The 27,538-nt window shown below is 48.5% G+C and overlaps 1 protein-coding gene across 2 annotated transcripts in view; it reads right to left on the bottom strand.

The window, feature by feature from the left end:
• Nucleotides 1-4,812: 4,812 nt before the first annotated feature.
• The window catches only part of TTLL11 (tubulin tyrosine ligase like 11), a gene marked incomplete at its 3' end in the record, with an annotated part of 247,285 nt that continues 224,559 nt past the window's right edge, over nt 4,813-27,538 (bottom strand). For both annotated transcript variants that reach the window (XM_082843642.1, XM_082843641.1), the window contains one exon: nt 4,813-5,105. In XM_082843642.1, the coding sequence (XP_082699768.1) occupies nt 4,813-5,105 (293 nt within the window). The remainder of the gene's footprint in view (nt 5,106-27,538) is intronic.

The following is a 27,538-nucleotide window of genomic DNA, read 5'->3' as shown; positions in this document are numbered from 1 at the left end:
TGTTGCCTGTTCTGCAAAGCTCCTTTGCCCCGGAACAGAAAAAAAAAAAAAAATCGAACATATTTCATGAGGGAGAAATTCATATACCGTATGGGAAAATCTCTCCCCTATCTGTCAAACTCAGTAGGAGATTGGCAAAAATACCAGTCAGGGTGAGTTTGCCTCGCTTGGAGAGAAGGACAGCTCTCAGCCACTGAGCGAGATCTCGTCATTTCTGAGTTTTGAGGGAAGGGGCTCAAGTGCCAGCCAGTTAAGCCAGTTCTCAAGGCTGGGACCGAAGAGTTTAGGGCATTCATCCAGAAATGAAAAAAAATTAAGCTATTTTGGAGTAATATTCTGCCAATCACAAGGCAAATTCCAGGTGTCAGAGGAGCAGCGGAAAGCATTTTTCACCCCGTGAATGTCTTCAACTACGTGAGGATGAAGCGGGGAGGAGAGGGAGGGGAGCTGACTGTTCTGACTTCATTTGTCCTGATGGATTAGAACATTCCAGGAGGAACCTTTTCCCTTCATCCCTTTACACTTTGCAGGAAACCAGAAGCCAGTCTGAAGATAACTCGGCATCCCGGCAGCATTTGGGTTTACAAAATGCTTTCACGTGTATCTCTTGTCTTCTGTTCCCAGAGACAAAGTGAGAGAGGAGCTGTCACCCCCGGTGCAGCTCAGGAACCCGGAGCCCATAGAGCTCAGTGCGAAAGAGCAGGTGGGACTGCCCCAAGCCAAGCCCCAGAACGCCAGGACCACCTGAGCCAGCACCCAGCCTCTCTCAGATGTGGGTTTCAGCGTCTGTGAAATGGGGCCAAAACCCTCTCCTTGGTGGGCTGTAGGAGCATTGAGGTGCCGTTACGAGAGCGGTTATCGGGCCAAGAAAGGAGCAAGGCGTTGGGGGCTGGGCTCTGCCTTTCACCAGCTGGGAGGCCTTGAGAAAGTCACCTGACCTCCTGGGCATCAGTGCCCCCAGCTATGAAAAGAGGGTGATGAGAATCCTCATCCTTTGTGGGGTCGTTGGGAGGATGGAGATAAAAGTACTTTGCAAACTGTGAAGCGTCCAACAGATGGTACACTCACGTGGGAAAGGGAGTTGATTCTAGAAAGGGACGGAACACCATTCCAATGTCTAGGCTCGTCCCCAGCCTGGTCCTGCTCACCCTGACTGACTACATTCACATCAGGATTATCTGCTCTGAACTAACCAACCCCCCACAGATGCTGCGGGGCTGGAGAGGCAGGCTGGATGCCCGATGGAGGAGCCATGGCGGGCATGATCCAGCCCGGTGGCCCTTAATCTCCCAGACGGGGTTGCCCATGGGGGACGCAGCCCAGAGCAGAGCCCGGGCACGAAGGAACACGGAGAGACTGCCCAGGGTCAGAGGAGCCACTGTCTGCTGGGGTCCCGGGACACGGACACGTTCACAAACTAAACCGCCAGGGCGTCCGCAGGGGGCTGGGGAGAAGCAGTGTTGCAGCTCAGGTTCTCGCCCGGGCCCCCTGGACAGTCCCAGCACCTGCAGGGCCCCGGCTCGGTGGGTGCCCGAGGGGCCAGCGTGAATCCGGCACCTGCCTGACCGTCAGAGAACTCACTGCTTGGTGGGAACAAACGCCACGACACCACAGCACAAGTGTGATAACAAAGGACTTTCCAGGTTCTCACAAGTAGAAGGAGGGGGAGGCTCACTGTTGGGGGGATGGCAGTGGGGACACTTGAGCTGGGCCTTGAAAGATAAGTAAGCTTCCACTGGACAGAGGGAGGGTCCAGCAGAGGGGACAGCAAAGGTGGGACAGCACCGAGCAGATCCGGGCCCCATGGCCCTCCCCAGGGGGTGGGAACCGGCACATTCTCTCCCGAGCGGTAGCAACGGACACCAAGGGCCTGTTGGGAGCACAGAGGCTGCTCCTGAGGGCTGGGGGCTGAGCGTGGATTTCGGGTGGAAAGGCAGGAGGGGACTGGATCACGAGGGGACCTGAATGCCGGGTCGGGGGCTTGGGCTTTAACTGGGAGGAGAGAGGGTTGACTGGACTGGGGGACTGTGCAGTCACCTCTGTGCTTCTCAGAGTCTCCCTGGGCTGAAAGGGACAGAAGATGGTTGAGGGGTTTAAGAGGCAGAAGACATGCAGTGCAGCTAAGAGCTGATGGGGTCTGAGCTGGGAGAGTGGATGGAGGACATACAGGAGGGACCCAGGAGTTTGGGGACGGAGGCGCCTGTCTCCAGGGGCCCTGCCTCCGCACATGGGGAGGGGCCTGTTGGGACCAGCAGCGCCAACAGACTCACCGAATCCAAATCGCCTTCACAAGCCCCGTTCTGACCAGGCTGTGGGGACAGAACTCCTGACCGTAACAGCAGAGAAGCCAAGCACATCCCCTGGGAGGCAGGAAGGAGGGGAGCAGGTAAGGCCAGCACTGAAGGGGGAAGGATGCTTTCCGGGTACACCAGAAGGGGCACGGCAGGCACGGCGAGAAAGGATGGAGGCGGGCAGTGGCCCAGGGATGCACGCAGCCCAAGCCGGAACGGACCGAGCTGATCTCATCCGTTCATTGAAGCCACTCTGGGTGCCGGCCCTGCAGGGGCTCAGCCAGTGAACAGTGACAGCGTCGGTGTGGCTGGACTGTGTGGGAACACCAGAAGGAGGGGCAGGAAGGGCAGGAGAGGGTGGGGAGACAAGGCTGGGATGGAGCCCGAGGGCCCTTCTCAGGGCTGGGCTGACCCCATGGGCAGAGCTCAGGGACCCAGATCCCCACGGAGCACCTCTCTTCCAGGAGGAAGGAAACACCTGCTTTTGCAATCACTTCAATTACAGCCTACAAAACGAGCAGCAATTACCGAAGGGGATAAACACAGTGGGACTTCCTATTAGGCACCAGGCGGTGGGGGAAGTCTCCTATCACTCACTCTAATAACGGAGCAGCCTCTTCATTCTCCCTGTTCAAAGAAATTGAGCAAATAGGGCCCGCTCTGTCACTGACTGGCCTCCTGTAAAACGGCAGCCTCGTCTCCCCAGTGCTCACCGAGGGCCCTGTCTGCCCTGGAGGGACTCCTTCTAGACAGTGACCCTGGGGGGCCATCCAGCAACCTGCCTCCAGATGACACACAAGGGGTGGGGAGAGAACGGTCCTCATCCTGGGAGCTGATGTTCACATATCACCTCAAACAATGTGGCTGGAATTCAGCCTGTCGGTACATTTTTTTTTTCTAAAACATTCAGTGTGCTTGGTTGGTTTGGAAACTGATGATTGCACCCCGTTTTGGCAAGTGAACGCTTTCTGGAAATCAACGTCAAGAAATGGTACAGGGCTTCCCTGGTGGCGCAGTGGTTGAGAGTCCGCCTGCCGATGCAGGGGACGCGGGTTCGTGCCCCGGTCCGGGAAGATCCCACATGCCGCGGAGCGGCTGGGCTCGTGAGCCATGGCCGCTGAGCCTGCACGTCCCGAGCCTGTGCTCCGCAACGGGAGAGGCCACAACAGTGAGAGGCTCGTGTACCACACACACAAAAAAGAAATAAATAAAAGAAAAGCAGGAGAAGGAAGATGTCTGTGCTGGTCTAGGACACACCTCTGCCACCAATGACTTTCTCCCTGGCCCTACATTTGTGAGCATTTTCTGAGCCCTACTGTGTGCCAGGCACCGTGCTAATCAATGCCTTCAAAGACCCTTCATCCTCCTCACTCAGAGCCTGATGGTCATCTAAATCCAGGGCCCCCAGGGTCCTATAACGAGGACCCTCTGGAAAGGGCCACATTAACCCGAAATCCAACAACACTCTGGATAGCTTGGCCGTTCAAGGGCAGTCTCTTGTCTGCCTGTGGTCAGCAGGCCCTGGACCCTGACTTGCCTGGTGCCATTTTCCAAAATGCTACCTTTGGCTGCCTCTGAAGCTTCCCCTCTGAGCGGGGGCCGCCTGGGGACACGGATGCAGACAGGGAAAGGGTCTCGTGGATGGGAGGGCACGGCTCCCCCTTGCCCGGCTTCTGACATCAAGCTCCCGCTCGCTCTGGTCCTTACGCAGGTCTTACTTTCCTTCCCTCTGAAGCCCTCTCCTCCCCTCCAGGGCACCCTGCGCACTCTGGGCACACTTGATGATCACCCCACCCATGGAGAGCTTCAATCAGAGGCCACGTGACTGGGGGGACACCTGCTTTGCGGTCAAGGTCAAACAAAATGATCTCAGAGGCTCCCATCAGCTCTGAGACTTCTGCAGCCTTCCTCAGTTACCTCTCAGTTAATCATATCTTAATGAATAACACATGGGACACTGCAGTAACAGGCAAGCTCATGAAATCAATGAGGTCGGTCTGTTAACCGCACCCACGTAGCACATGATTGCGGTGGGTGAGTCCCGCAGGCCTGCTGGGTATTTCCACTTCATTTTCACAGAATGGGTGGTAGGAAGTCCACATGATGTCCCTGGGCTCTAACCGTATTCTCTTCGGGGCCTCAGCAGACCCCAGTCTCGGCTGCCTCAAGTTCTTTCTTCTCCGCAGCTCTACGTCTTGGGGTTGTTGGTGCCCCCTTCCCCAAACACAGCAGTTTTATCCCTGGCGGTGGCTTCCCATGAGCCCAGAATAGGAGAGGCCATCTGTCACGTTTTGGATATCATATGTCCGCTGATGGCTCGCAAGCAGGTGGGCCACCAAGAGGTGCTGGGAGGAGGGCGGCTGAGAATCAGGCAGCCTCTGGAAGTGCAGAACATGGAGACGATTAGGGGGAATCTCAGGTGGGAATTCTCAGCATCCTGCCATCTCTCCCCCGGCAGGAAGCCTGGGGGTCTCTTGGGCTCGGAAGGGCTCAATCTTCTTCTGGGAGGACAGAGCGGCCCTCAGGACAGAGCGTGTCTGGAATGGGAGAGCTTGAGGGCACTGTTTGTGCAGGGCGGGGGGTGGCCCTCAGCCAGCTGGGCTGCGGGGGTGGCCTCCTGCGGGGTGCCACTGTGAGGGGGCCGGCCCCCCGATGTGGCGCTCCGGCCACACACCAGGCGCTTCTCGTCCAGCAGGGACAGGTGGTATTCACACAGGTCAATCAGCGAGGCTACCTGCTCGTGCAGGGGCAGCATCTTGAACTTCCTCTGGGCCAGGTAAAAGAAAGCCTCCACGAAGGCCTGCAGACACATCCCTGTGGGTGAGAGACTGGGGTTAGTGGTGTGTGTGTGTGTGTGTGTGTGTGTGCGCGCGCGCGCGTGCACGCGTGCAGCGGTGACTGGGGTTGGTGTGTATGTGTGTGTGTGTGCGCGCGTGCAGAGGTGACTGGGGTTAGTGGTGTGTGTGTGTGTGTGTGTGTGCGCGCGTGCAGAGGTGACTGGGGTTAGTGGTGTGTGTGTGTGTGTGTGCGCGCGCGTGCAGAGGTGACTGGGGTTAGTGGTGTGTGTGTGTGTGTGTGTGTGTGTGTGTGTGCGCGCGCGCGTGCGCACGCGTGCAGCGGTGGCTCAGCACGCTGCCCTGGGAAGACCCGACTCCAGCCACCAGGCTCTCTCCCCACCGCTGTCTCATTCTGGAAACGACACGGGGCTGACTCACAGTGCCTGCCATGCGAAAGTCTAGCCAGGTGTCTGCAACCACTTGCAGATTCAACCCTTAAGCCACCCTGTGAAGAAGGTTCGATGAACCCTGTTTTACAGATGGGGAAATTGAGTCTCAGAGAAGTGGAGAGACCTGGGCAAAGCCCAGTGGGTACACAGCGGTGGGGCTGGGACTTACACCTAGCCCAAAGCCTTCTCCCTCTGCACCACCATCAGATGTTCCCATTAAAAGCCATCGCACTGCTTTAATAATAAGGGAAAGGGGTATGAAGATGAGCCCAATCTGATGGCAATGTTCTATATCCTCACAGGGGTGTCAGTTACGTTAGCGTGTACATTTGTCAGAATCCACAAATTATATTACCTTAAGATCGGTGCCTTTTGCTACATGTAAATTTTACCTTAAAAAGTAAAATATACCTGACCCCTTCTCTACCCAAAACTGTATTCCGGAAGGTATTAATAAGAGTCCCCATTATGCGCCTGGAATGTTCTTCTCCTGCTTTGCCTCATAAACTCCTACTCATCCTTGGGATCTCAGCTGAAAATCACTTACTCAGCGAAACCTCCCCTGAGCCCCAGATTACATCCAGCTCCCGGTAGAGGCTTCTGGCACTTTTCTCTGTCGCACCTTTGGTGGCTCGTTCAGGGCTTACTTGTGTGGTTCTTTAACAATCTCTATCTTCCGTCTGGACTGCGGGCTCCAGCTCACCTCAGTCCCCCTGGTGCCAGGTCCCCAGCAGGTGCTCAGTACAGAGGGACAGACTACACGAGTGAATGAATGCATGAGTGAGTCGGTGCTAGGTGCTTCACAGACACGCCTTTGCGAGGTCATTATTGTGATGCCTCATTTTACAGATGAGGAAACTAACCATCAGAGATGTCGAGTAACTTCCCTAAGGTCACAGAGCCAGAGAATTGTGGCCTGGAAATTCAAACTCTGACTCCCAATGCTTTTAGCTATGTCGTGCTGCATGAAAGGTTCTGAGTCTTCCTGATGTCGTCGTTAAAATGAACCCTGTGATCCACATTCATGGGATTCCATGGCCTTCTTGGGGAAGGCGGCTCTAAGGCATACCAAATGCCACACAGTATTCTGGATGAGGCCAGTCCCCACTCCACTAATCCACACCTCCCCAGTGGCCTTGTTTCCCGGCTCAGACGTGCTAGCTGGCTGCTCTGTCACTGCAGGCAGAAGCCTGGCCTGGAGTTTGTAAATACTGGACATGGACCTTGGGATCTGAGAGATCTTTTTGCGTCGGAAACTTGAGCTGAGCAAAGTTGTTTTTTCTTAATCTTCTTCTAAGTCCATCAAAGCTTTTTTTGCTTGGCTTCTCTTGACTCCAGACGTTCTGCACGTCCCCTGCTTGGTCTTGACAGGCGTTGATAAAGAGGACAGTAACCCTTTTAATGTAAACAGAGGCCTGGTGCGGACAGAGACACAGGGGAATGGAGGCCTCAGTCTACAATCAGGAGACAGACGTTTCCTAATCACCGACTCTGGGCCAGGGCTCTCCTAGGCTGTGCGTCCGTGTGTGTTTGTGTGTGCGTTGCAGTCGGTGGGAGGATCTGGTACACACAGGGTGAAGAGGCCAGGATCTAAAGCCCGAGAAACGCAGTGCAGTCCCAGCCCCCAGCTTCCCAACCGCGTGATCTCAAGAGCACCGCTACTCCAAGTGTGGTCGACCGACGGGTGCCGAGTCCGGGAACTGCGTGTCCCTGGTCCCTGACAAGCTAAGGAGCTCCGGCTAGAATGTAAATCTCCCTCCTCATCGATCACATTGCTTAGTTCAGCTGGCAGTTCTCTGTAGCGAGTCTTTCTCTTTGTAAAGGAAGCCACACGCATTTACATTCTGGCTCGAGTCTCTTATCCAGGACTGTGAAGAACAGTTCGTGACTGCAAGCGTCAGGAGCTCTGCGGTCTACACCCGCTTCCCCAGCTTTAATGTCACCACGATCTTGTCAAAATGCAGATTCTGGGGTGGGGCCCGAGACCCTGCATTTCTGACAAGCTTCCCAGTGGTACCCAGGCTGCTGGTCTACACTCTGAATAGTGAGAATTGAGCACCTTTCTCAACGAACACTCGTTTCCTTCCCTTAATTGGAGGCAGGCTGTGATTAGAGCTATAACGCACCGAAAAAATACAATGAAGACCTTTTCTGGAGGAAAAAACATGGCTAAATCACCTGGAAGAAGACATTCTAAAATGAGAAATGGGATTTAACGTGTTATACTTGGTTTTCTTTTTGCTTGTCTACATTTTCTGATTTTCTATAGTAAACCTGTGCAATTAAAAAATATGCAATGGGAAATTCTAGAATAGAAAGAGGTGATGCAGGGGCAGCTGCTTTGAATTATGAACCCTTTGCTACTATTTGAATTTGAAGTCATTACTTTGAAAAAATACAATGCAAGCTTTCTGCATGTGTTCTACTTTGATAAAAGTTATATATATACGTATATATATTATATATATGTGTTATATATATACGTATATATGTATATTATATATATGTATGTTACATATACACGTATATATATTATATATGTATGTTATATATACGTATATATGTATGTTATATATATGTATATATGTATATTTTATATATGTATGTTACATATATACGTATATATATTATATATGTATGTTATATATACGTATATATGTATGTTATATATATGTATATTATATATGTATGTTACACATATACGTATATGTATATTATATATATGTATGTTACATATACGTATATATGTATATTATATATCTGTATGTTATATATATACGTGTGTGTATATATATATATATGTGTGTGGGGATGAAGGGGAATGGACATTACTGACTCGTGCGTGGGTCTCGTACGCTGCGCCTGGTGCTCTGATCCTCACTACAACTCCCATTGTGCAGATGAGAAAACTGAGGCCCAGAGAGATGAAATAACTTGCCCTCAGGTCACACACTGGTAAGTGGCAGGGCTGGGGTTTGAACCCAGGCCTCAGGCACCGCTGATTCTGCTGAGAGTCCCCTGGAGGGCTTGTTAGAATACAGACTGCGGCCTCACCCCCAGAGTTCCCAGTTCTGAAGGTCTGAGGTGCGGCCTGAAAACCTGCACTTCAAACACGTCCCCAGGTGGTAACGAGGCTGCTGGTCAGGACCCCACTTGGAGAACCCGTCCCAGCCCCGCCTCCTCCCACTGCTGAGTTCGATCTGTTTTATCTCCACTGCCAAAGACCATGTGCAAAAAGGGGCCTGCTTGCAAAAGGGCCTGCCCCCGAACTGCGAGAAGCTTGACTTTGGGATAAAAATGCCTTTTAAGACACTCTGATTGAAAGCAGACTCAATCAGTTATTTTTAAAAGACTAATGATGGAGCTGGAAAAGCATGAACTTGTTGCAACTTTGCATTACGTCCTCTCTTGGTTTCTGAGGAACCGCACATCCCTGGTTTCTTCCAGCGTCATCACTTAACCGCTAAGGGGGGCAGAGCTCCGTTGCCCTCTGCGAGGCCCTGCCCTTCTCCGTCTGTACTGATGGAGTCTAGACCTGAAAGGTTCTAGCGGGCCAGGCCACAAGGGCCCTGCAGACCAAGGTGGGACTTTGAATTTCCTGCTGAGGAAGACGGGTGACCACTGGGAAGTTTCGAAGTGACACGGTCAGGGTGGCTGCCGCATTGACGGTGGCAGGGGCACATGAGAAAGAAAGCGGGGAGACCCATTGGGGGCTAACTGTGCTGGTCCAGGCGAGGGCTGACAGTGGCTCGGATCAGACGGCAGTGGTGGAGGTGGTGAGGGATGATGAGGTTCTGAGTAGAGTCTGGGGGTCATGCCTGCGGCTCTGTGGGCTGCCGATGGGGTGGATGTGGGTGTGAGGGTGAGTCAGGAGCTCTCATGAAAAAGGGACTCTAACAGCAGGCTGACGGACTGGCCTTCCTCTCAAGGCCCGTGGTTTTCAAACATTTTACGCATAAAATTGCCTGGGGACCTTGCCAGAAATGCAGGTTCCTGTTCCCGTCCCCTGGGGATTGTCTGTTGGTGATGAGGCCCTAGCTACTGCACTTGTAACTGCAGCTCTGGGGATTCGACCCACGAGGGTGATCAGGAAGCTTGGGAATGAACACTCCCTCTTGGCCATCTCTCGAAGGGCTCTTGAGGAGACAGTGCAGTAAAGAAGTTAAGAGCATGGCCTTTGAGAAACATAGCACTGGGCAATCAAGAACCTTCGGGGGGGGCTTCCCTGGTGGCGCAGTGGTTGAGAGTCCGCCTGCTGATGCAGGGGACACGGGTTCGTGCCCCGGTCCGGGAAGATCCCACATGCCGCGGAGCGGCTGGGCCCGTGAGCCATGGCCGCTGAGCCTGCGCGTCCGGAGCCTGTGCTCCGCAGCGGGAGAGGCCACAACAGTGAGAGGCCCGTGTACCGCAAAAAGAAAAAAGAACCTTTGGGGATGCACAGAACAAGCTTTCTCCTCTGCAATCCCACTGTCCACCTCTCTCCCCCATCTTCATCTGCTTGGGCTGCCAAGTACCATAACAAAACACCATAGCCGGGGTGGCTCAAACGACAGCTCTCACAGCTCTGGAGGCAGGAAGTCCAAGATCAGAGTGCCAGCGTGGTTCAGTTCTGGTGAGGGCTCTCTTCCTGGCTTGCAGACAGCTGCCTTCTTGCTGTGCCTTCATATGGCAGAGAGAGAGAGCCAGCTCTCTGGTGTTTCTTCTTATAAGGACACCAGTCCTATTGGATCAGGGCCCCACCCTTATGGCCTCATTTAACCTTAATTACTTCCTCAGAGGCCCCATCTCCAAATACAGTCAAACTGACGGTTAGAGTTCCAACATATGAATTGGGGTTTAGTCCCTAGCACCCTGGTCCGTAGCCTGGTTCTGCTGCAGTGCACCCAGTACTTGGGATGCTCACTTGCCATTTACCAAGTCTCTGAGATTACTTGAGCTATTTAGGAAAGGTGTAAGAGACCCTATCCCTCTTCCCTGCTCCTCCACCAGCCCTACCAGAACACCCCTCACAGCTCTGATGCAGAGTTGGAAGCGTCTCTTTGGTAACATTGCTTCAGTGACCCATTACAGTAAAAGGGATGAAAGGAAACAGTAGCACTTCATATTCATTGAGCCCTCATTACGTGCAAGCCCTGGGCTAAGGGATGCCTTTGTTATTTAACTGAATGAATCTCTCAGAAATCTCAGGAACCAAGTGTTACCATCAATCCCGTTTCATATTCAAGAGACTTGTCAAAGTCATATAGCTGGTAAGGTGGCTGACCTAGGACCATTCCCATAACTTCTTTACTCTGCTGCCGCTTCAAGAGCCTTCAAAGAGATGGCCAAGTCAGGGTGTTACTTCCAGTCACTTAGAAGGAAGAAACGATGCTGCCTTGCAGTGAATGAGGGAGGCCCCCCCTCCCATCTCTGCTGGATGTCAACAAGAAGGTGCAGTCCCCTCTGCCAGGCTCTGCAAACAGGCTTTCCCCACCTGCCCCCTGTGCCTGAAGATAAGCTGCTGAGTGTTTTTTGAAACTTCATTGGAGTTGACGGATCTCACTTGAGAAAGCAGCCTTCGAAACATTCCAGAGTAGCCATCCACGTGGCTCTCACGGAGGCTGCCACCTGCATATTGGGAATGCAGCCCCTGACAGACCGTGGCCTCATTCTGTCAATCAGCCTGGTGAGGGTGGGCCCACGGGCTCCTGGCCACAAGCCCGCTCCCCTCCATGCCCGGGGAGGGGACCTTGCACGCAGGACTTAATGACAGTGCTGGTGGCTGCTCTCCGGTAATCCCACCATCTACTCTGGGGCTTATGGATGGAAACGAGAATAACACCTTCCGTGTGCAGAGAGAGCACTTGCCAATTTCCAAAGAATAGCTGTTATCTCGTCTGGTTCTCGGAGTAACCTTCAGAAGAGGACGTTATTACAAGGATTCCCCACTTATAGTTGAGACCCAGAAAGGCGGAGTGGCCTGTCAAGGTCCCCCCCCAAGTGGACGAGGCAGCATTTAAACCCTACCTGACTCTCAAGCCCACAGTTCTCTTTCCGACACCGCGTTCTTTCTTAACATCTGACATTTATGTATTATTTTATAGTTTATAGAGCACGTTTGCACATATGATATAATTAAATCCAAATCATTGTCGACAGCCAGGGATATTACCCCAGACTGAATATGAGATTTTTTTTTTTTCCTCTCAAAAATACCTGTGCTTCCTTGCTAGTAATTCTATTTCAAAAATTGGTGTGCTGGGCTAGGACAGCTACTCGCCGATTCCTTCTCTCGGCCTAACCGTTAATCTCTTTCTCACTACTCAGCTGGAATAGATGTTTCTTTCTCATGGGGAAATTTTAAGCACGTAAGTATACACGATTCCTGTCTGGAATCACTGATAGGAAATCAAGTTGAGTGACCTTGACCCGAATTAGTTTAGTGGTTCCTATCTGTGAAGTGGAATGTTCCCCACAAGCGCTATGTGACGGCTGCACCAACTCTGAGGTGCTTAATCACAAGGATCTGTTTTCTCTCCGTTTTGGGGATGCCTTGCAGCCTGTTACTGATCTGCGGCTGCACGGTCCCCGAAGGCATTACCACGGTCCCTCCAGGCCTGGGGCTGGGGTCTCAAAGGGCTCCACTGCGGGAGATGAAACCTGGGCAGTTCCTGTGAGATGGCTTTCGGCTCCGCGGAGTAGCGACTGATGGGCTGGTCTCAGTTCCAGCTCTGCCGCGTACGAGCTGTCTAGTCTTTTGGGAGCCGTTTCGCCTCTGGAGGGCTTGGTTTATTCATCTGTAAAGAGTGGCTTTTACAAGGCACCACCCAGAAAAAGCCCAATACAGTGCTTAAAAAATACCAGTCATCTCCCCACTTTGATGTCTGCCCTCTCACTTCCCGCTGCCTGGAGTGCTATCATAACTCTGGTTTCATTTTCTTCTTTTATTGCAATAGCTGACAGCGTGTCTCCACACTAGGCTGTTGTGAGGCTGGGGAGTCTTCGCCCCCATCGCCAGCCATCACAGAGCAGGCTTTCAAAAAGCGTTTGTGGAAATCAATGAACCGACTGACTGGGATTACAGGGGGGAAATCCTGCAAAGGGGGGTTAGAGGACCTGGATTCTCACGTGGTCTGTGCCCTCCGCACAGCGTGGCTTTGAGCCAGTCACTCCCCCTCTCCGGGCCTCACCTTCCCCTTCTGTAAAATGGGCAGAGGACTGGACCGTTTCTCAGGATTCCAGAAGCATTAGGAGGGATGGTGGCTTCTGAATGTTTTAAAAATGATACTCATTAGAATCACAAACTACATTTATTGAGGATGCTCTGCCCGCCAGGACTCACATTGCATTTTCCCCAAACGCGCAACCCAGAGAGGCAGACGAGAGGAGTGACTTGCCACTTGTCCAAGGTCACACTTCCCATGCCCAAGGTTGCATCGTTGGGAGTGGTGCCTGGGCCCCCCACTGCTGCTCGACACCACCTCTCCCCAAACCAGATGGAAACCTTTCAAGGCCCACCCTTTAAGGGACAGAAGGGATGGCCTTTCTCCTGCCGCTCCCCATGGCTGGGGAACAGAAGTTGCACATGCACAGTCATTGTATCTAAACATTACAGCAACAAGTCACCATCACCTTTGTCCTTGGCTAGATGGAAAAATGACTAAGTGTCAGGAATGAACCATAAATAGGCCTTAGAGAAAAATCATTGCCCCCAGATGCCCGTGGCACCCAAATAACAAACATAACCAAAGATGAAAGCAGCTATTCCATCGTTTCATTAATCACAGGTCATGCCACTGGCCGGTGCAGAGTGGCTGGTAGGTCCCGCTCCAGTCCCAGCCAGTGTCACCCCTGATTCCACCATGACAAGGATGCAAGCCCGAGTCACCATCTGGGGAGACAGGCTACAGGGCTGGTGACCACTTCCTGCACCTCCTTGGTGCTATTCCAGACATTTCTTGTGGGATTAATGGCTCCAACGGACCTTCTGAGGTTCAACACTCAACCCTCAGCGAGTGGTCACAATCTCTCGCTTGGAAAGGACTTCAGAGGTCACACAATCCGGGCCCTTACAGGATCATAACACCACTCAGTAAGAAGAAGTAATAAGAGTAGTTGGCACGCAGCACACACGCTGTATGTAGCAGGCACCGCAGTGAGCTCTCTCTAAGGCGCCTCTCACCTCATCCTCGAAACAGGTGCATTTCTGACCCCCATTTCACCCTTTGGTTCTTCACCTGTGTTTAGGGACGTAGCGAAGCTTTGCTTTTGTCTTGGGCTGTTTATTAGTTGGACACTACAGGCTTCTGGGGTGCAGGGAGGTAAAGACATTCACCCGGAGCCCCACAGACTGGAGGTGGCGGTGGGGATGCGAGCCCAGCTCTGTGAATCTGCCCTCCCGGCCCCAGGTTCACTCGGAGAGGCAGGGAAGGAGCCACAGGTCACAGGTCAGCAGAAACAGCATGGTTTCTGGCACTGTCTCTGGCTTCTGGTAGTTTCCCCATGAGGTGCTGAGCTGAGCGTGCCCGCCCTGACATTGCTGATGGCGGTCATCTAGCCCCTCACGTGGCCACTTCCAGTGACGGGGGTCTCATCACCTCCCAGGAGGCCCATTCTCACTTCCTGCTCTCTGCCTCTGAGCTGAAATATGCAAAACTTCCCCACTGACCCCACTTTTCCAGAGAGCAAACCTAACTCTTCTTCCCCACGATGGCCTTGCTCTGAGAGGATGTGCAAGGCGGCAGCCAGAGCAATTCACTTCCACAGACTTTTGCTGACCACCCAGCAGGTGGATACAGGGTCCAGCAAGCCCTCATCCCTCATCTGATGGTAGGGAGGGAGGAGTGGGGAGGAGAGAGAGGGGGTGGAACAGGGAGGAGGTAGGGTTAGAAGGCAAAGGAAGAAGCAGATGATTGCCTGGGAGAGGCAGGACTGTGGCAGAGCCTAAGGGAAGAGCAGGAGGTGGGCTGGCATCGGTGTCCAGTGCCCCCAAGATCATCAGGGTCTCGCCTTCTCCTGAATCGCGCTCCCTGGCCAGCAAATGCACCCGGTCTTGCATTAAAAGGCTGCCTCGACATCGCGTACGTGAGTGACCTTTCTATCTCTGCTTCTTGCCAGCCAAACTTCCCAAAGGGATGGTGGCCCAGGCACTGTCTCCACGGCCTCGCCCCTAGCATCTCAGGGGCTGTTCCCCTACCTCGCCACCAAGCTGCTCTCATCAAATGGCTGGCCGCCTCCCCTTCCCCTCTTCTTAGCTGGCTGTCTGCATTTGTCCACGTGGAAGCTCCCTCCTTGAATACTCTCTCCCCAGCTTTTCTCGGTCTCTCTAGGAACTCCCGGCTCAGGCTCGCCAGTCCTCTGCTGGCTCTGCTCTGCTCTCCTGGGTCTGCAGTCCTGCAGGGCTCTCCACCTGGGCTCAGTTTCCCCCTCTCCTTGTCATTCACTCCCTAGGCTTTAAATATCCTCTGTGAATCAATGCCTTCGAATCGCTCTTTGCAGGCCCCAGTGTTTTTTTGCCACTGGGGTGTCTCATCAGCATCTCAAAGAGCCTGTTAGAAATGGATCTCCGGGTCTTCCTTTCCTGATTCTGCTTCCCTGATGTCCTAACCATTTAAATAAATGACGTCTCCACCCTCCTAGTTGCTCCTGCCAGAAGTCTGAGAGCCACTGTTGAAACTCCTCTCCCACAGTCCCTGCCTCCCCACGACACCCCAAGAACTTTACACCCTGCACCCACCCCCACCATCCCCCCAACCCCCGAGCCTGCAAGGCCATAGCTCCCCTGGACCCCCATGCAGCCTCCCACTGGTCTCCCCACTTCCAACGCCGCGTCCAGAATGACCTTTTAGAAACACGAGTCAAGCCGCGCACTCCCCTGCTTTAAGCTCTTCAGAACAAACCTACATCCTTGACGTGCTGTGAGCACGCAGTGAGGTCCGGGTAAGACCCAGCCCCTGCCTGCCTCTGCGGCTGGGCTGCCCCTCGAGCCGGCGGATCCCCCGCTCTGCTGGAACACCCTTTCCCTCAGCCTCTCCCTGGTTGCCACTTAGATCTCGGCTCCAGTGTTACTTTTCCTGACAGACCTCCCTGACCCACCTCCTAATATATATTAGGTCTTCTCTGCTAACCTTCTTAAAACTTAGTCACCTTGGGGCTTCCCTGGTGGCACAGTGATTGAGAATCTGCCTGCTAATGCAGGGGACACGGATTCAAGCCCTGGTCTGGGAAGATCCCACATGACGCGGAGCAACTAGGCCCCTGAGCCACAACTACTGAGCCTGCGCGTCTGGAGCCTGTGCTCCGCAACAAGAGAGGCCGCGACAGTGAGAGGCACGCGCACCGCGATGAAGAGTGGCCCCCGCTCGCCGCAACTAGAGAAAGCCCTCGCACAGAAACGAAGACCCAACACAGCCAAAAAAAAAAAAAAAAAAATTAATTAATTAATTAAACAAAAACAAACAAAAAACTTAGTCATCTTATTTCCTAGAACTCATCACATTTAATTACGTGTTTATTTCTGTATTTCTGAGTTTAATGTCTGCCTGTCTGCTACCGTGCTGTCCGCGGCATGGGGCCTGGGGGGAGGACTATCCTACTGGTCACTGCACCTGCTGTCACCACCCGGGCCTGGCAGGTGGCAGGTGCTCACAGGCCATTCGTTGACTAACTGAATGAAATCTATAGGCATAAGGGTACGGAAGCCACGGATGAATGGATAAAGAAGAGGTGGTGTATATATTTACAATGGAATATTACTCAGCCATGAAAAAGTGAAATTTTGCCTTTTGCAGCAACATGGATGGACTTGGAGGGCATTATGCTAAGTGAAATAAGTCAGACCGAGAAAGACAAATACTGCATGATATCACTTATATGGGGAATCTAAAAAATACATCAAATGAGTGAATACAGTACAACAAAAAAGGAGCAGGCTCACAGATACAGAGAACAAATTAGTGGTCACCAGTGGGGGCAGGGCGGGGAGGCAATACAGGGATGGGGGAGTAGAGGTACAAACCATTGGGTGTAAGATAGGCTCGAGGGTGGATTGTACAACAGGGGGAACATACCCAGTTTTGAAATAACTGTAAATGAAAAGTAATCTTTAAAATTGTAAAAGTTGTTTAATTTAAAATTTTTAATTAAAAAAGGAAAAGAAAAGAAATCTATAGGCGTAGCGCATGACACACAGTAGGTGTTTGGTAAATGTCAGTCTTCTCCTCCCTTCCCACTGCTTGGGTCATTGATGTTAAGAGCATGCTTTTAGCATCCACTTACGGCGGAAGGAACCCAGGCTTTACATCACACGTGTCTAAGGTCCAATCCGCGGGCTGCCTCTTACATGGTGCTAGGTGACCTCGGCTCATTCACTTCACTTCCGGGAGCCTCACTTTCTACCTACTCTGTGTGGCTCTTAGATGGGTTCAGTGAGAGAATTTAGATGTAAGGGGCCCGGCCTGGCACATGGAAGAAACCCCATAAATCTGAATTTCTTTTTCTTTCCTTCTTCCTTCCTTCCTTTCTTTCTTTCTTTCTCTCTCCCTCCCTCCCTTCCTCCTCCCTCCCTCCCTCCTTCCCTCCCTCCCTCCCTTCCTTCCTTTCTCTCTCTCTCTCTCTCTCTCTCTCTCTCTCTTTCCTTTTTTTGGCCGCACCTTGCACCTTGTGGGATCTTAGTTCCCCCACCGGGGATTGAACCCGGGCCACAGCAGTGAAAGTGCTGAGTCCTAACCACTGGACCACCAGGCAATTCCCAAGAGCTTCTTTCTTTATTATCTTTAGGTAATCAGAGAGGCCATCCCTGGCAGATAAACAGTCTGCTGCCCTGGAGGGCAAAGGCTCAGAATCTTCATCCCATTGTAGTTGTTTTTTTGTTTCCAGAAAATAGGCAATTTGGGGGAAGTTAGGCTGCCCTAACTCCCCCACCAAATGCAGCCCTCTTCCCTGCTCCCCATCCTTGCCCTCCAGTTAACTGGCTGTACCTTCTAGAAGTCCAGAGTCAGGAGCCTTGGGGGTGGGGGTGGGGTGCCTGTCCTCAAGAGGAGGCCCCTCTGAGGAGCTCTGAGAAGCCGGCCTGTCACTTGGAGAGGTGACGGGAGGCAGATGAGTGTCAAAAAAAAGACAGAGAAGTGGGTTTCAACTTGACTTATATTAAGAATGTCACTTTAGAGCACAAATGAGAGAGAAGAGAAATGCTCTTTTATGTGGGAGTTTATTTTTGTCACTTTGTCAGAGAGAAATTGCAGCCCTGAGGGCACTGGAGCTGCACAGAATTACCCAAAACATTAACATGCAAATTGCCTTCTTTAGAGAAGGTAATTTTATTAGTGCACGAAAATATCTCTGTCACTGTACTCACGCTTGGGAACGGTGCCGTTTGGGGGCCAGTTGGGGCCACCGCAAATGGAGAATTAGGGAGAGTCCTGAACTTGGTTAGGATTCTATCACCTCCTCTTCTTGAGACCATGCCTAGGACACGCTGCAGTGTTGCAGCTGGTTACCCTGGGTGTACCTAGTATAGATGGCAAGTGACTTGTTCAAGATCATACAGCATCCATGGCAGAAGAGGTAGAGCTGAGGTCACGTGCCCTGTGTTTTAGGTAACCAGGCGGTCAACAGGGGATCATTAGGGGTCTTGGAAGTGGCCACTCTGAGAATAAGAAGCGGTGACATTCCATCCAAGCCCTCATTCATTCATTCACTCACTCATTCGTTCACCAAGGTTTCACTGTGCTAAGCCCTGGGCCCCAGATATGAATCAGGCACGGGCATCAGCATCCCCAGGGGCAGGTGGGAAGGGGACACAGACAGACACAAACACGTATAATCCAGTAAGGTAAGACCTGCTGGGGGGTGTGCCTAGAACCAACAACACAGAAGAGAGTGTGACTGGCAGGGCGAGGGGCCTGGAAGCTTCATGAGGGAGGGTCTTGCATGTGGGCATTGCCCAGGCAGTCAGGGAAGGGGGTTACAGGCAGGGAGGTAAGCACGGAAGGAAGCACGTTGGTCTGGTCCATGCGGAGTAGCGTGTGCAGCTGCTGCACAGGGTGTGTGGGAGTAGAGCGGGTCTGGCATGGGGGGCCGGGGTTGCAGAGGATGGAGAGGAGGTTGGCCGGGCCCATCTCACAGGCTAAAGAGCTCAGATTTTATCCTGCAGGTGGCAAGCATCCCTGCCAGGCCTGTTCAGAACAGAACCACGTTCCCTTGAGACTTCAGGAGGGAGGGGGTTCCCCAGGCCCTGGAGTGCCAAAATGACAGAAGGCTGCGTGAGGCTGAGCTTATATAAGGCTTGCTCCTCCTCCAGCCGTGATCAGCGGGGAAGTGTGGGCGGAGACAACCACCTGCTACCAAGAAGAAAGCACCTCAGTCATGTAAGGTCTCAGCGAACACTTCGGGAGCGCACCTTTCCCAAGAGGCTGCTATCCCTCACCCTGAGTTGATTGGCAGCTACATCATATGACCGTGGTGGGGCTCGGGTAAGTGCTTCCACCGCCCCAGGAGCTGTCTTTTAGGAAAGCCGCAGGGAAAATTGGCCATTTCAAGCACACAGAGAGCTACTGTGGAGATTCTGAGCCGGCACACTCCACCTCGGGGTTTCTCAACCTTGACGCTTTTCAGATTTGGGGCCAGAAAATTCTATGTTGGCGGAGCGGGGAGTGTCCTATGCATTACAGGATGTTTAAAGCATCCCTGACCTCTACCCACTAGACGCCAATAGCAACATCCCTCTTTCCTTCCCCAGTTGTGACAACAAAAAACGTCTCCAGGCATGCCCAAATGTCCCCAGGGGAAAGCGGGGGGGGGGGGGGATCACCTCCAGTTGAGAACCACTGGTCTATCCAGACCTCAGGGAAGACTGATGGCGGTCAAGGATGCCTGACCACTAGAAGTCTCCTAAGTCTGGCGGTGAGATGCAGAGCAGCCCGAGGGCATGGTATCTGCCTTCTCCCCTCTCCCATGGGGCAAAGGATGGAGCAGAGTGCAGGTTTTATCATGTGACTGTGCACTGACTATTTCAAAAAGAAATGTGTCTAAATTACTCCTAGAGAGACCTAAGAAAGGGAGCAAAGTGAGGAGGTAGAAAGCCAATGGACAGCAGCAAGTTCAGGGTCTCAGTGTTCCTCATCTGTAAAGCAAGGGGGTTGAATAGATGATCTCTAAGCCCTCTCTAGTTTTAAAGGCTATGATTCCACGCCAGTAAGATGAGCACACCTTAAAGGATGCTACCAGTGAATACTGAGCGAGAGATGATAGACTCTGGGCTGGATAAGGTTTCGTCTTGGGTTACTTTTCTTGCTTAGAGACAGAGAACTGATTAAGTGGCTCCTGAGGTTGTCACTTCGCTCTCAGGTTAAATGATTAAGCCCAGATTTCCCCAGGAATTCCATGGAAAATCTCTGAAAGGGCCTGTATGGTAAATACCTCTGGAATGCTTGTCATTGGTACAGTTTCTCAAAGACCACTGGAGTCTGAAGACAGAATTTTGGCTCTACCAGCCATCAGCTGGGTGACCCTGGGCACATTACTTAACTTCTCTGAGCTTCATCTCTCTTCCCTGTAACCAGGTTGGTGTGAAAAGTGCAAATGCGTGAAGAGGACTTCCAGTTTCAGCTCTGACACATAAAGAGCTTGGAAGTCATCACTCCCATCCTCACAATAAGAAAAAAAGATGAGCAAACTGGAAATCGATGTTTTTTCTGACATCCGTCAGAGAAATAAGGTCACAGGGCAAACTGTCACCCTAAAAACTGGACAGACAAGTGAATATGGAGAATCACAGCTGAGATCAGCTTACTGGGAGCAGAAGTTGCTAGAGCCAGTAACTGGTAGGAACACTTAATTGGTGATTCAAGAATTGCTGGAGGCTGACTATGGACTAGATTGAGAGTTAGAAATTCCTGGGGGCTCAGTTTTAGGGGGTCCCCCACACTTTACCTCCAGAACCCAACCAGGTTCTTAAGGTGACTATAGGAGAAAAATCCCTCTTGCTTCAGGCAGGGATGAGGGGAAGGTAATCATTTTGAAATATGCCCAGAGTGTTCTCCATAACAAAGGCCTGCCCTCAAGGGGAAGTGCTTTACCAGAGGCTTATCTGACCTGAGGGAAGGGCAATTAGACAACTCCAGCCTCTCTTTTCCTGGAAAGACAACTCCAGGCTCTCTCTTCCTTCTTTCTCACATAAGGAAAGAAAAAAAAAAAGGCTAAGAAACACTTCTGAACATCACAGTCCAAGTACTCAAGCCCACTGAGAAACTGAAATTTAACCATAAGATTATCAAATGCTTTCTCTCCCCAGCAAATTACCACCACATCAACAGGGCTCCAACATTACAACAGTGGATACAACCGAGAGGTGCAAAACAATTTAAGAAGGATTGTTTAAGGAAACCCAAAGACAATTGGGGGTTGAAAATAAAACCAAGGAAACTGAAGCCTCTGGTACCTACAGCTGCAGCAAACATTAAATACAGCCCAGCTCCCAGCCAGGTTAACATAAAACCTCACGCTTAAAGCCCGATTGCCTCAGTTCTTAGTACCTGATATATCATGTCCAGCTTTCAACCCAAAATTACAACAGCTGCTAAAAGATGAGAAAAAACCATGGTCTGAAGAGACAAAGTAAGCATCAAAATCAGACTCAGATATGAAACAGATGTTGGAATTATCTGACAGAGAATTAAAAATAATGATGATTAATACATTAAGGGCTCTGATGGAAAAAGTAGGCAACATTCAAGAACAGATGGGCAACGTAAGGAGAGAGATGGATACTCTAAGAAAGAATCAAAAGCAAATGCTAGAAATTAAAAACACCAGCACCGAAATGAAGAAAGCTCTCAATGGGCTCAGAAATAGACTAGACATAGCTAAGGAAAGAAGCAGTGAGCCTGAAGATATGTCAATAGAAATGTCACAAACTTGAAACTGAGCAGGACCCTGTGGGGCTCCTGGGCATGGAAGCATTTCTGTCCCGTTTCTTGTTTGTAGGGAATAGACTCCATGACCTTCCCTGAGTCCCAAAGGGCAGATTCAAACAGTTGTTAATCAGGGAAGGGAAGGGATGCAGAGACAAGGGAGGAGCAGCGAGGAAACAATAGTGTAGCCTTGGGGCAGGGTCCTCATTCTGCCTCAAGGGATACACATAAAAATATATTTAAGCTCTTCTGCAGAACTAAAACCCCCACCAAATGGAAGATGCTAACTATTTGATGAAGTTTTCTTCCGAGAGGATCAGGAGACCACCTGAGGCCAGATTAAAGGAATACAGGCCCTGCACACACACAGATCCTTATCAGCAATGCTGCCCTTGAACTATTGCTATAAAACTCCTCACCAAATTCCCCGGGGGTTGGGACACACAGTTTTTCAGGGCAAAAGCCCACTGTATCTCCCTTTGCCTGGCAAAACAATAAAGCTATTCTTTTCTACTTCATCCAAAACTCTGTCTCCAAGATTTGGTTCAGCACCAGTGCACAGAGGTCGAGCTTTCAGCACCAAACTGAAATGAGAAGAGAAAAATGAATGAAAAAAGAAAAACAAACCTGAGGGACTTCTCTTGTGGCACAGTGGTTAAGAATCTGCCTGCCAATGCAGGGCACACGGGTTCAAGCCCTGGTCTGGGAAGATCCCACATGCCACGGAGCAACAAAGCCTGTGCTCCACAACTACTGAGCCTGTGCTCTAAAGCCCACGAGCCACAACTAGAGCCCGTGTGCCACAACTACTGAAGCCCGCATGCCTAGAGCCTGTGCTCTGCAGCAAGAGAAGCCACTACAATGAGAAGCCCACGCACTGCAATGAAGAGTAGCCCCCACCCACCACAACTAGAGAAAGCCCGCACACAGCAACGAGGACCCCATACAGCCAAAAATAAATAAATAAACAAATAAATAAAATAAAATAAAACAACGAAAAAAACCTGAATGTCCAGGAACAGTGTCTTTGGACAACCTAGAAGAAATGGATAAATTCATAGAAACAAACAACCTACCAAGACTTAGTCAAGATGAAATAGATAATCTGAACAGACCAATTACTAGTAGGGAGACTGAATCAGTAATCAAAAACCTTCCAACAAACAAAAGTCCAGGACCAGATGGCTTCACAGGCAAATTCTATCAAACATTCAGGGAGAGCTAACACCTTCTCAAACTCTTCCAAAAAACAGGAGATGAGGGAACTCTTCCAAACTCATTTTATGAGGCCAGCATTATCCTGATACCAAAATCAGACAAGGATGACACAAGAAAAAAAAAGTATAGGCCAATACCCCTGATGAACATAGATGTAAAAATCCTCAACAAAATATTAGCAAACTGAATTCAACAATACATTAAAAGGATCATACACTATGATCAAGTGAGATTTATTCCAGGGATACAAAGGATGGCTCACCAACTGCAAATCAGTCAATGTTGTATACCACATTAATAAAATGAAGGATAAAAATCATATGATTATCTCAATAGATGCAGAAAAAGCATCTGACAAAGTGCAACATCCATTTATGATACAAGAAACTCTCAACAAATCAGGTATAGAGAGAAGATACCTCAACAGAATAAAGGTCATATATGACAAGCCCTCAGCTAACATCATACTCAATGGTGAGAAGCTGAAAGCTTTTTCTCTAAGGCCAGGAGCAAGACAAAGATGTCCACTCTTACCAATTTAATTCAACATAGTATTGGAAGTCCTATCCAGAGCAATTAGGCAAGAAAAAGAAACAAAAGGAATCAAAATTGGAAAGGAAAAAGTAAGATTGTCACTATTTGCAGATGATATGAAATTATATATGGAAAACCCTAAAGACTCCATCAAAAAACTGCTACGACTAATAAACGAATTCAGTTAAGTTACAGGATACAAAATCAATACACAACAATCTGTTGCTTTCTATATACTAATAACAAACTATCAGAAAGAGAAATTAAGAAAACAATCCCATTTACAATTGCATCAAAAAGAATAAAATACTCAGGAATAAATTTAACCAAGGAGTTGAAAGATCTGTATGTTGAAAACTGTAAGGTATCAATGAAAGAAATTGAAGACAAATGAATGCAAAAATATTCTGTACTCATGGATTGGAATAATTAATATTGTTAAAATGTCCATACTATTCAAAGCAATATACAGATTCAATGCAATCTGTATCAAAATTCCGATGACATTTTCCACAGAAATAGAACAAACAATCCTAAAATTTGTATGGAACCAAAAAAGACTCTAAATAGCCAAAGCAATCTTGAGAAAGAAGAACAAAGCTGTGGGCATCACACTTCCTGATTTCAAACTATATTACAAAGCTATAGTAGTGAAAACCCTATGGTGTTGGGATAAAAACAGACACATAGATCAATGGAACAGAAGAGGGAGTCCAGAAATAAACCCATGCATATATGGTCAATTAATTTACAACAAAAGAGTAGAGAATATACAATGGGGAAAGGACAGTTTCTTCAAGAAATGGTGTTGGGAAAATTGGACAGCCACATGCAAAAGAATGAAACTGGACCACCATCTAACACCATACACAAAAATTAACTCAAAATGAACTAAAGACTCGAAACTAAGACCTGAAACCATTAAACTCCTAGAAGAAAACATAGGCAGTAAGCTCCTTGATATGGGTCTTGGCTATAGCTTTTTAATCTGACACCAAAAGCAGAAATGAACATCAAATTAAAAAGTTTCCTACCACCAACAAAATGGAAAGGCAACCTACTGAATGGGAGAAGATAACTTCAAATTATATATCTGGTAAGGGGCTAATATTCAAAACATATAAAGAACTCATACAACTCAATGGCAAAAAATTCCAAACAATCTGATTTAAAAATGGGCAGAAGATCTGAATAGACATTTGTCCAAAGAAGCCAACAGGTATCCGAAAAGATGTGCAACATCATTAATCATCAGGGAAATGCAAATCAAAACCACAATGAGACAGCACCTCATGCCTATTAGAATGGCTATTGTCAAATAGATAAGAAATAATGAGTGTTGGCAAGAATATGGAGAAAAGGGAATCCTTGTGCCCTGTTGGTGGGAATGTAAAATGGTGCAGCTATTGTGGAAAACAGTATGGAGGCTCCATAAAAGATTAAAAATAGAACTATAATATGATCCAGCAGTTCCACTTCTGGGTATTTATCTGAAGAAAATGAAAACATTAACTTGAAAAGATACATGCACTCCCATGGTCATTACAGCATTCTTTACAATAGCCGAGATATGGACACAACCTAAGTGTCCCCTGATGGATGACTGGATAAAGACATTGTAATATGACTATTATTCAGCAATAAAAGAGAATGAAATTGTACCATTTGCAACAACATGGATGGAGCTCAAGGGCATTATGCTAAGTGAAATACGACAGAACAGAGAAAGACAAATACTGTGCATCTCTCTTACAGATGGAATCTAAAACAAAAAACAAATTAAAAAAACCAACCCAAGTTCATAGATAACAGAGAACAAATTGGTGGTTGCCAAAGGTGGGCGGGTTGGTGGGGGAGAAATGGGTGAACTGTTTTTGTTTTTTAGTATAAATAAATTGAATTTTTTAAAAAAGAATAAAGTAAAGGAGAATGTCTTGGAACGGTGGGACAATACAAAAGGCTTGAAATACAATGGGAATACCAGAAGGAGCAAAAAGAAAGGAACAGAAGAGATACTTGAAGTAATAATGGCTGAGAATTTTCCAAAATTAATGAGACATCCAAACCACAGATCCAAGAAGCTCAGAGAATGACAAGCAGGAGAAATACCAAAAAATTAACACCTATACATATCATATTCAAACTGTAGAAAACCAGAGACAGAGAAAACCTTGACAGATGCCAGAGGGGAAAAACACCTTACCTATAGAGGAATAAGAAAAAAATTACATCAGCATCTCATCAGAAACCATGCAAGAAGAGAGAGGAGTGAAATATCTTAAACGTTGAAAGAAAAATCCCGTAAACCTAGAATTCTGTATCCAGAGAAATTATCCTTCAAAGGTGAAGGAGAAATACTTTCTCAAACAAAAACTGAAGGAATTTGTTGTCCATAGACTTGCCTTGCAAGCAATGTTCAAAGAAGCTCTTCAGAGAGAAAGAAAATGATCTAGGTCAGAAACTCAGATCTACATAAAGAAAAGAAGAGCATCAGAAAAGGAATAAATGAAGGTAAAATAAATCTTTTTTATTTTTCTTATTCTTAACTGATCTAACAGATAACTGTTCAAAGTAATAATAGCAACAATGTGTTGGGTGATTATAGCTTAGGAATAAGTAAAATGAGTAACAGCACAGTTATTAGGGAAGGGGGGAGGAATTGGGAGTACTCTTTTACAAGGAACTTGCACTCTCTGCAAGTTGTATAGGGAACTTGCAGAAGTTGCAGAAGGAACTTGCAGAAGGGAAGTTGTATAGCACTATTTGAAAATGGGTTTATTAGCAAAAAAAGTACACTGCAAACTCTAGGACAACCACTGATTTTTTCTTTTTGCAGTACGTGGGCCTCCCACTGTTGCGGCCTCTCCCGTTGCAGAGCACAGGCTCCGGACGCACAGGCTCAGCGGCCATGGCTCACGGGTCTAGCTGCTCTGTGGCATGTGGGATTTTCCCGGACCGAGGCACGAACCCGTGTCCCGTGCATCGGCAGGCGGACTCAACCACTGCGCCACCAGGGAAGCCCTAACCACTGATTTTTAAAGAAGAAGTATAACTGATATATTAAGAGAGAAAATGAAATCTTATAAAATGCTCAATTAAAACCAGAGAAGGCAGAAAAAGAGGGGAAGATAAAAAAGAAACAAAGAACAAGGGAAATAAATGGAAAGCAGTTACTAACATGGTAAATAGTAATCCAGCTATAGCAATAATCACTTTAAATGTGAATGGTTTAAATATATTAATTAAAAGACAGAGATTGTTAGAGTGGATTTAAAAAAGCAAAATCCAACTAAATGTTGTTTACAAGAAACCCTCTTTAAATGTAAAGGCATAGATAAAAAGTAAAGAGATGGAGAAAGATATATCATGCTAACACTAACTAAAAAAAAAAAAGCTGGAGTAGCTATATTAATTTCAGACAACGCAGACTGCAGAACAAAGAAAACTATCAGGGATAAAGATGGGCATTATTTAATGATAAAGGGGTCAATTCTCCAAGAAGACAACAATCCTTATCATGTATGTAGCTAAAAACAGAGTGTCAAAATATGTGAGGTAAAACAGATAGAACTGCAAGGGGAAACAGACAAATCCACTATTATAGTTGGAGATTTCAACACCCCTCTATCAGTAATTGACAGATCCAGCAGGCAGAAAATTGGTAAGGATATATATAGTTTAACTGAACAGCACCATCAATCAACTGGATCTAATTGACATGTATAAAATACCTTATTCAACAAGAGCAGAGTACACATTATTTTCAGTTCACACAGAACATTTACCAAGATAGACTATATTCTCAGCCATAAAACATAACCTAACAAATTTAAAAGAATAGAAATCATACAAAGTATGCTCTCATATCACAATGAAATTAAAGATCAATAACAGAAAGACAGCTGAAAATTCTCCACATATTTGGAGATTAAATAGCACATGTCTAAACAATACATGGGTCAAAAAATAAGTCTCAAGAGAAATTTAAAAATATTTTTAACTAAGTGAAAATGAAAATAGAACTTACTGAATTTTGCGGGAGGCAATGAAAGTAGTGTTTAGAGGGACATTTAGAGCCTTGAATGCATATATTAAACAAAATGAAAGGTCTTAAATCAATTATCTAAACTCCCATCTTAGGAAACTAGAAAAAGAAGAGCAAATTAAATCCAGAGTAAGCAGAAGAAAAGAAATAACAAAAACTAGAGCACAAATCAATGAAATTAAAAACAGGAAAGCAATAAAGAAAATCAATTAAGCCAAAAGCTGGTTCTATAAAAAGATCAATGAAACTGATAAACCTCTAGCCAGGCTAAGCAAGAAAAAAAGAGAGAAGATTACTAGACTACTAATTAGTAATTAAAATTACTAATATCAGA

The sequence above is a fragment of the Leucopleurus acutus genome (assembly GCF_964270905.1).
Source record: "Leucopleurus acutus genome assembly, chromosome: 7".
NCBI lineage: Eukaryota > Metazoa > Chordata > Mammalia > Artiodactyla > Delphinidae > Leucopleurus > Leucopleurus acutus.
The sequence above is the reverse complement of the archived record's forward strand: the minus strand, read 5'-3'. Positions and strand labels throughout refer to the sequence as shown.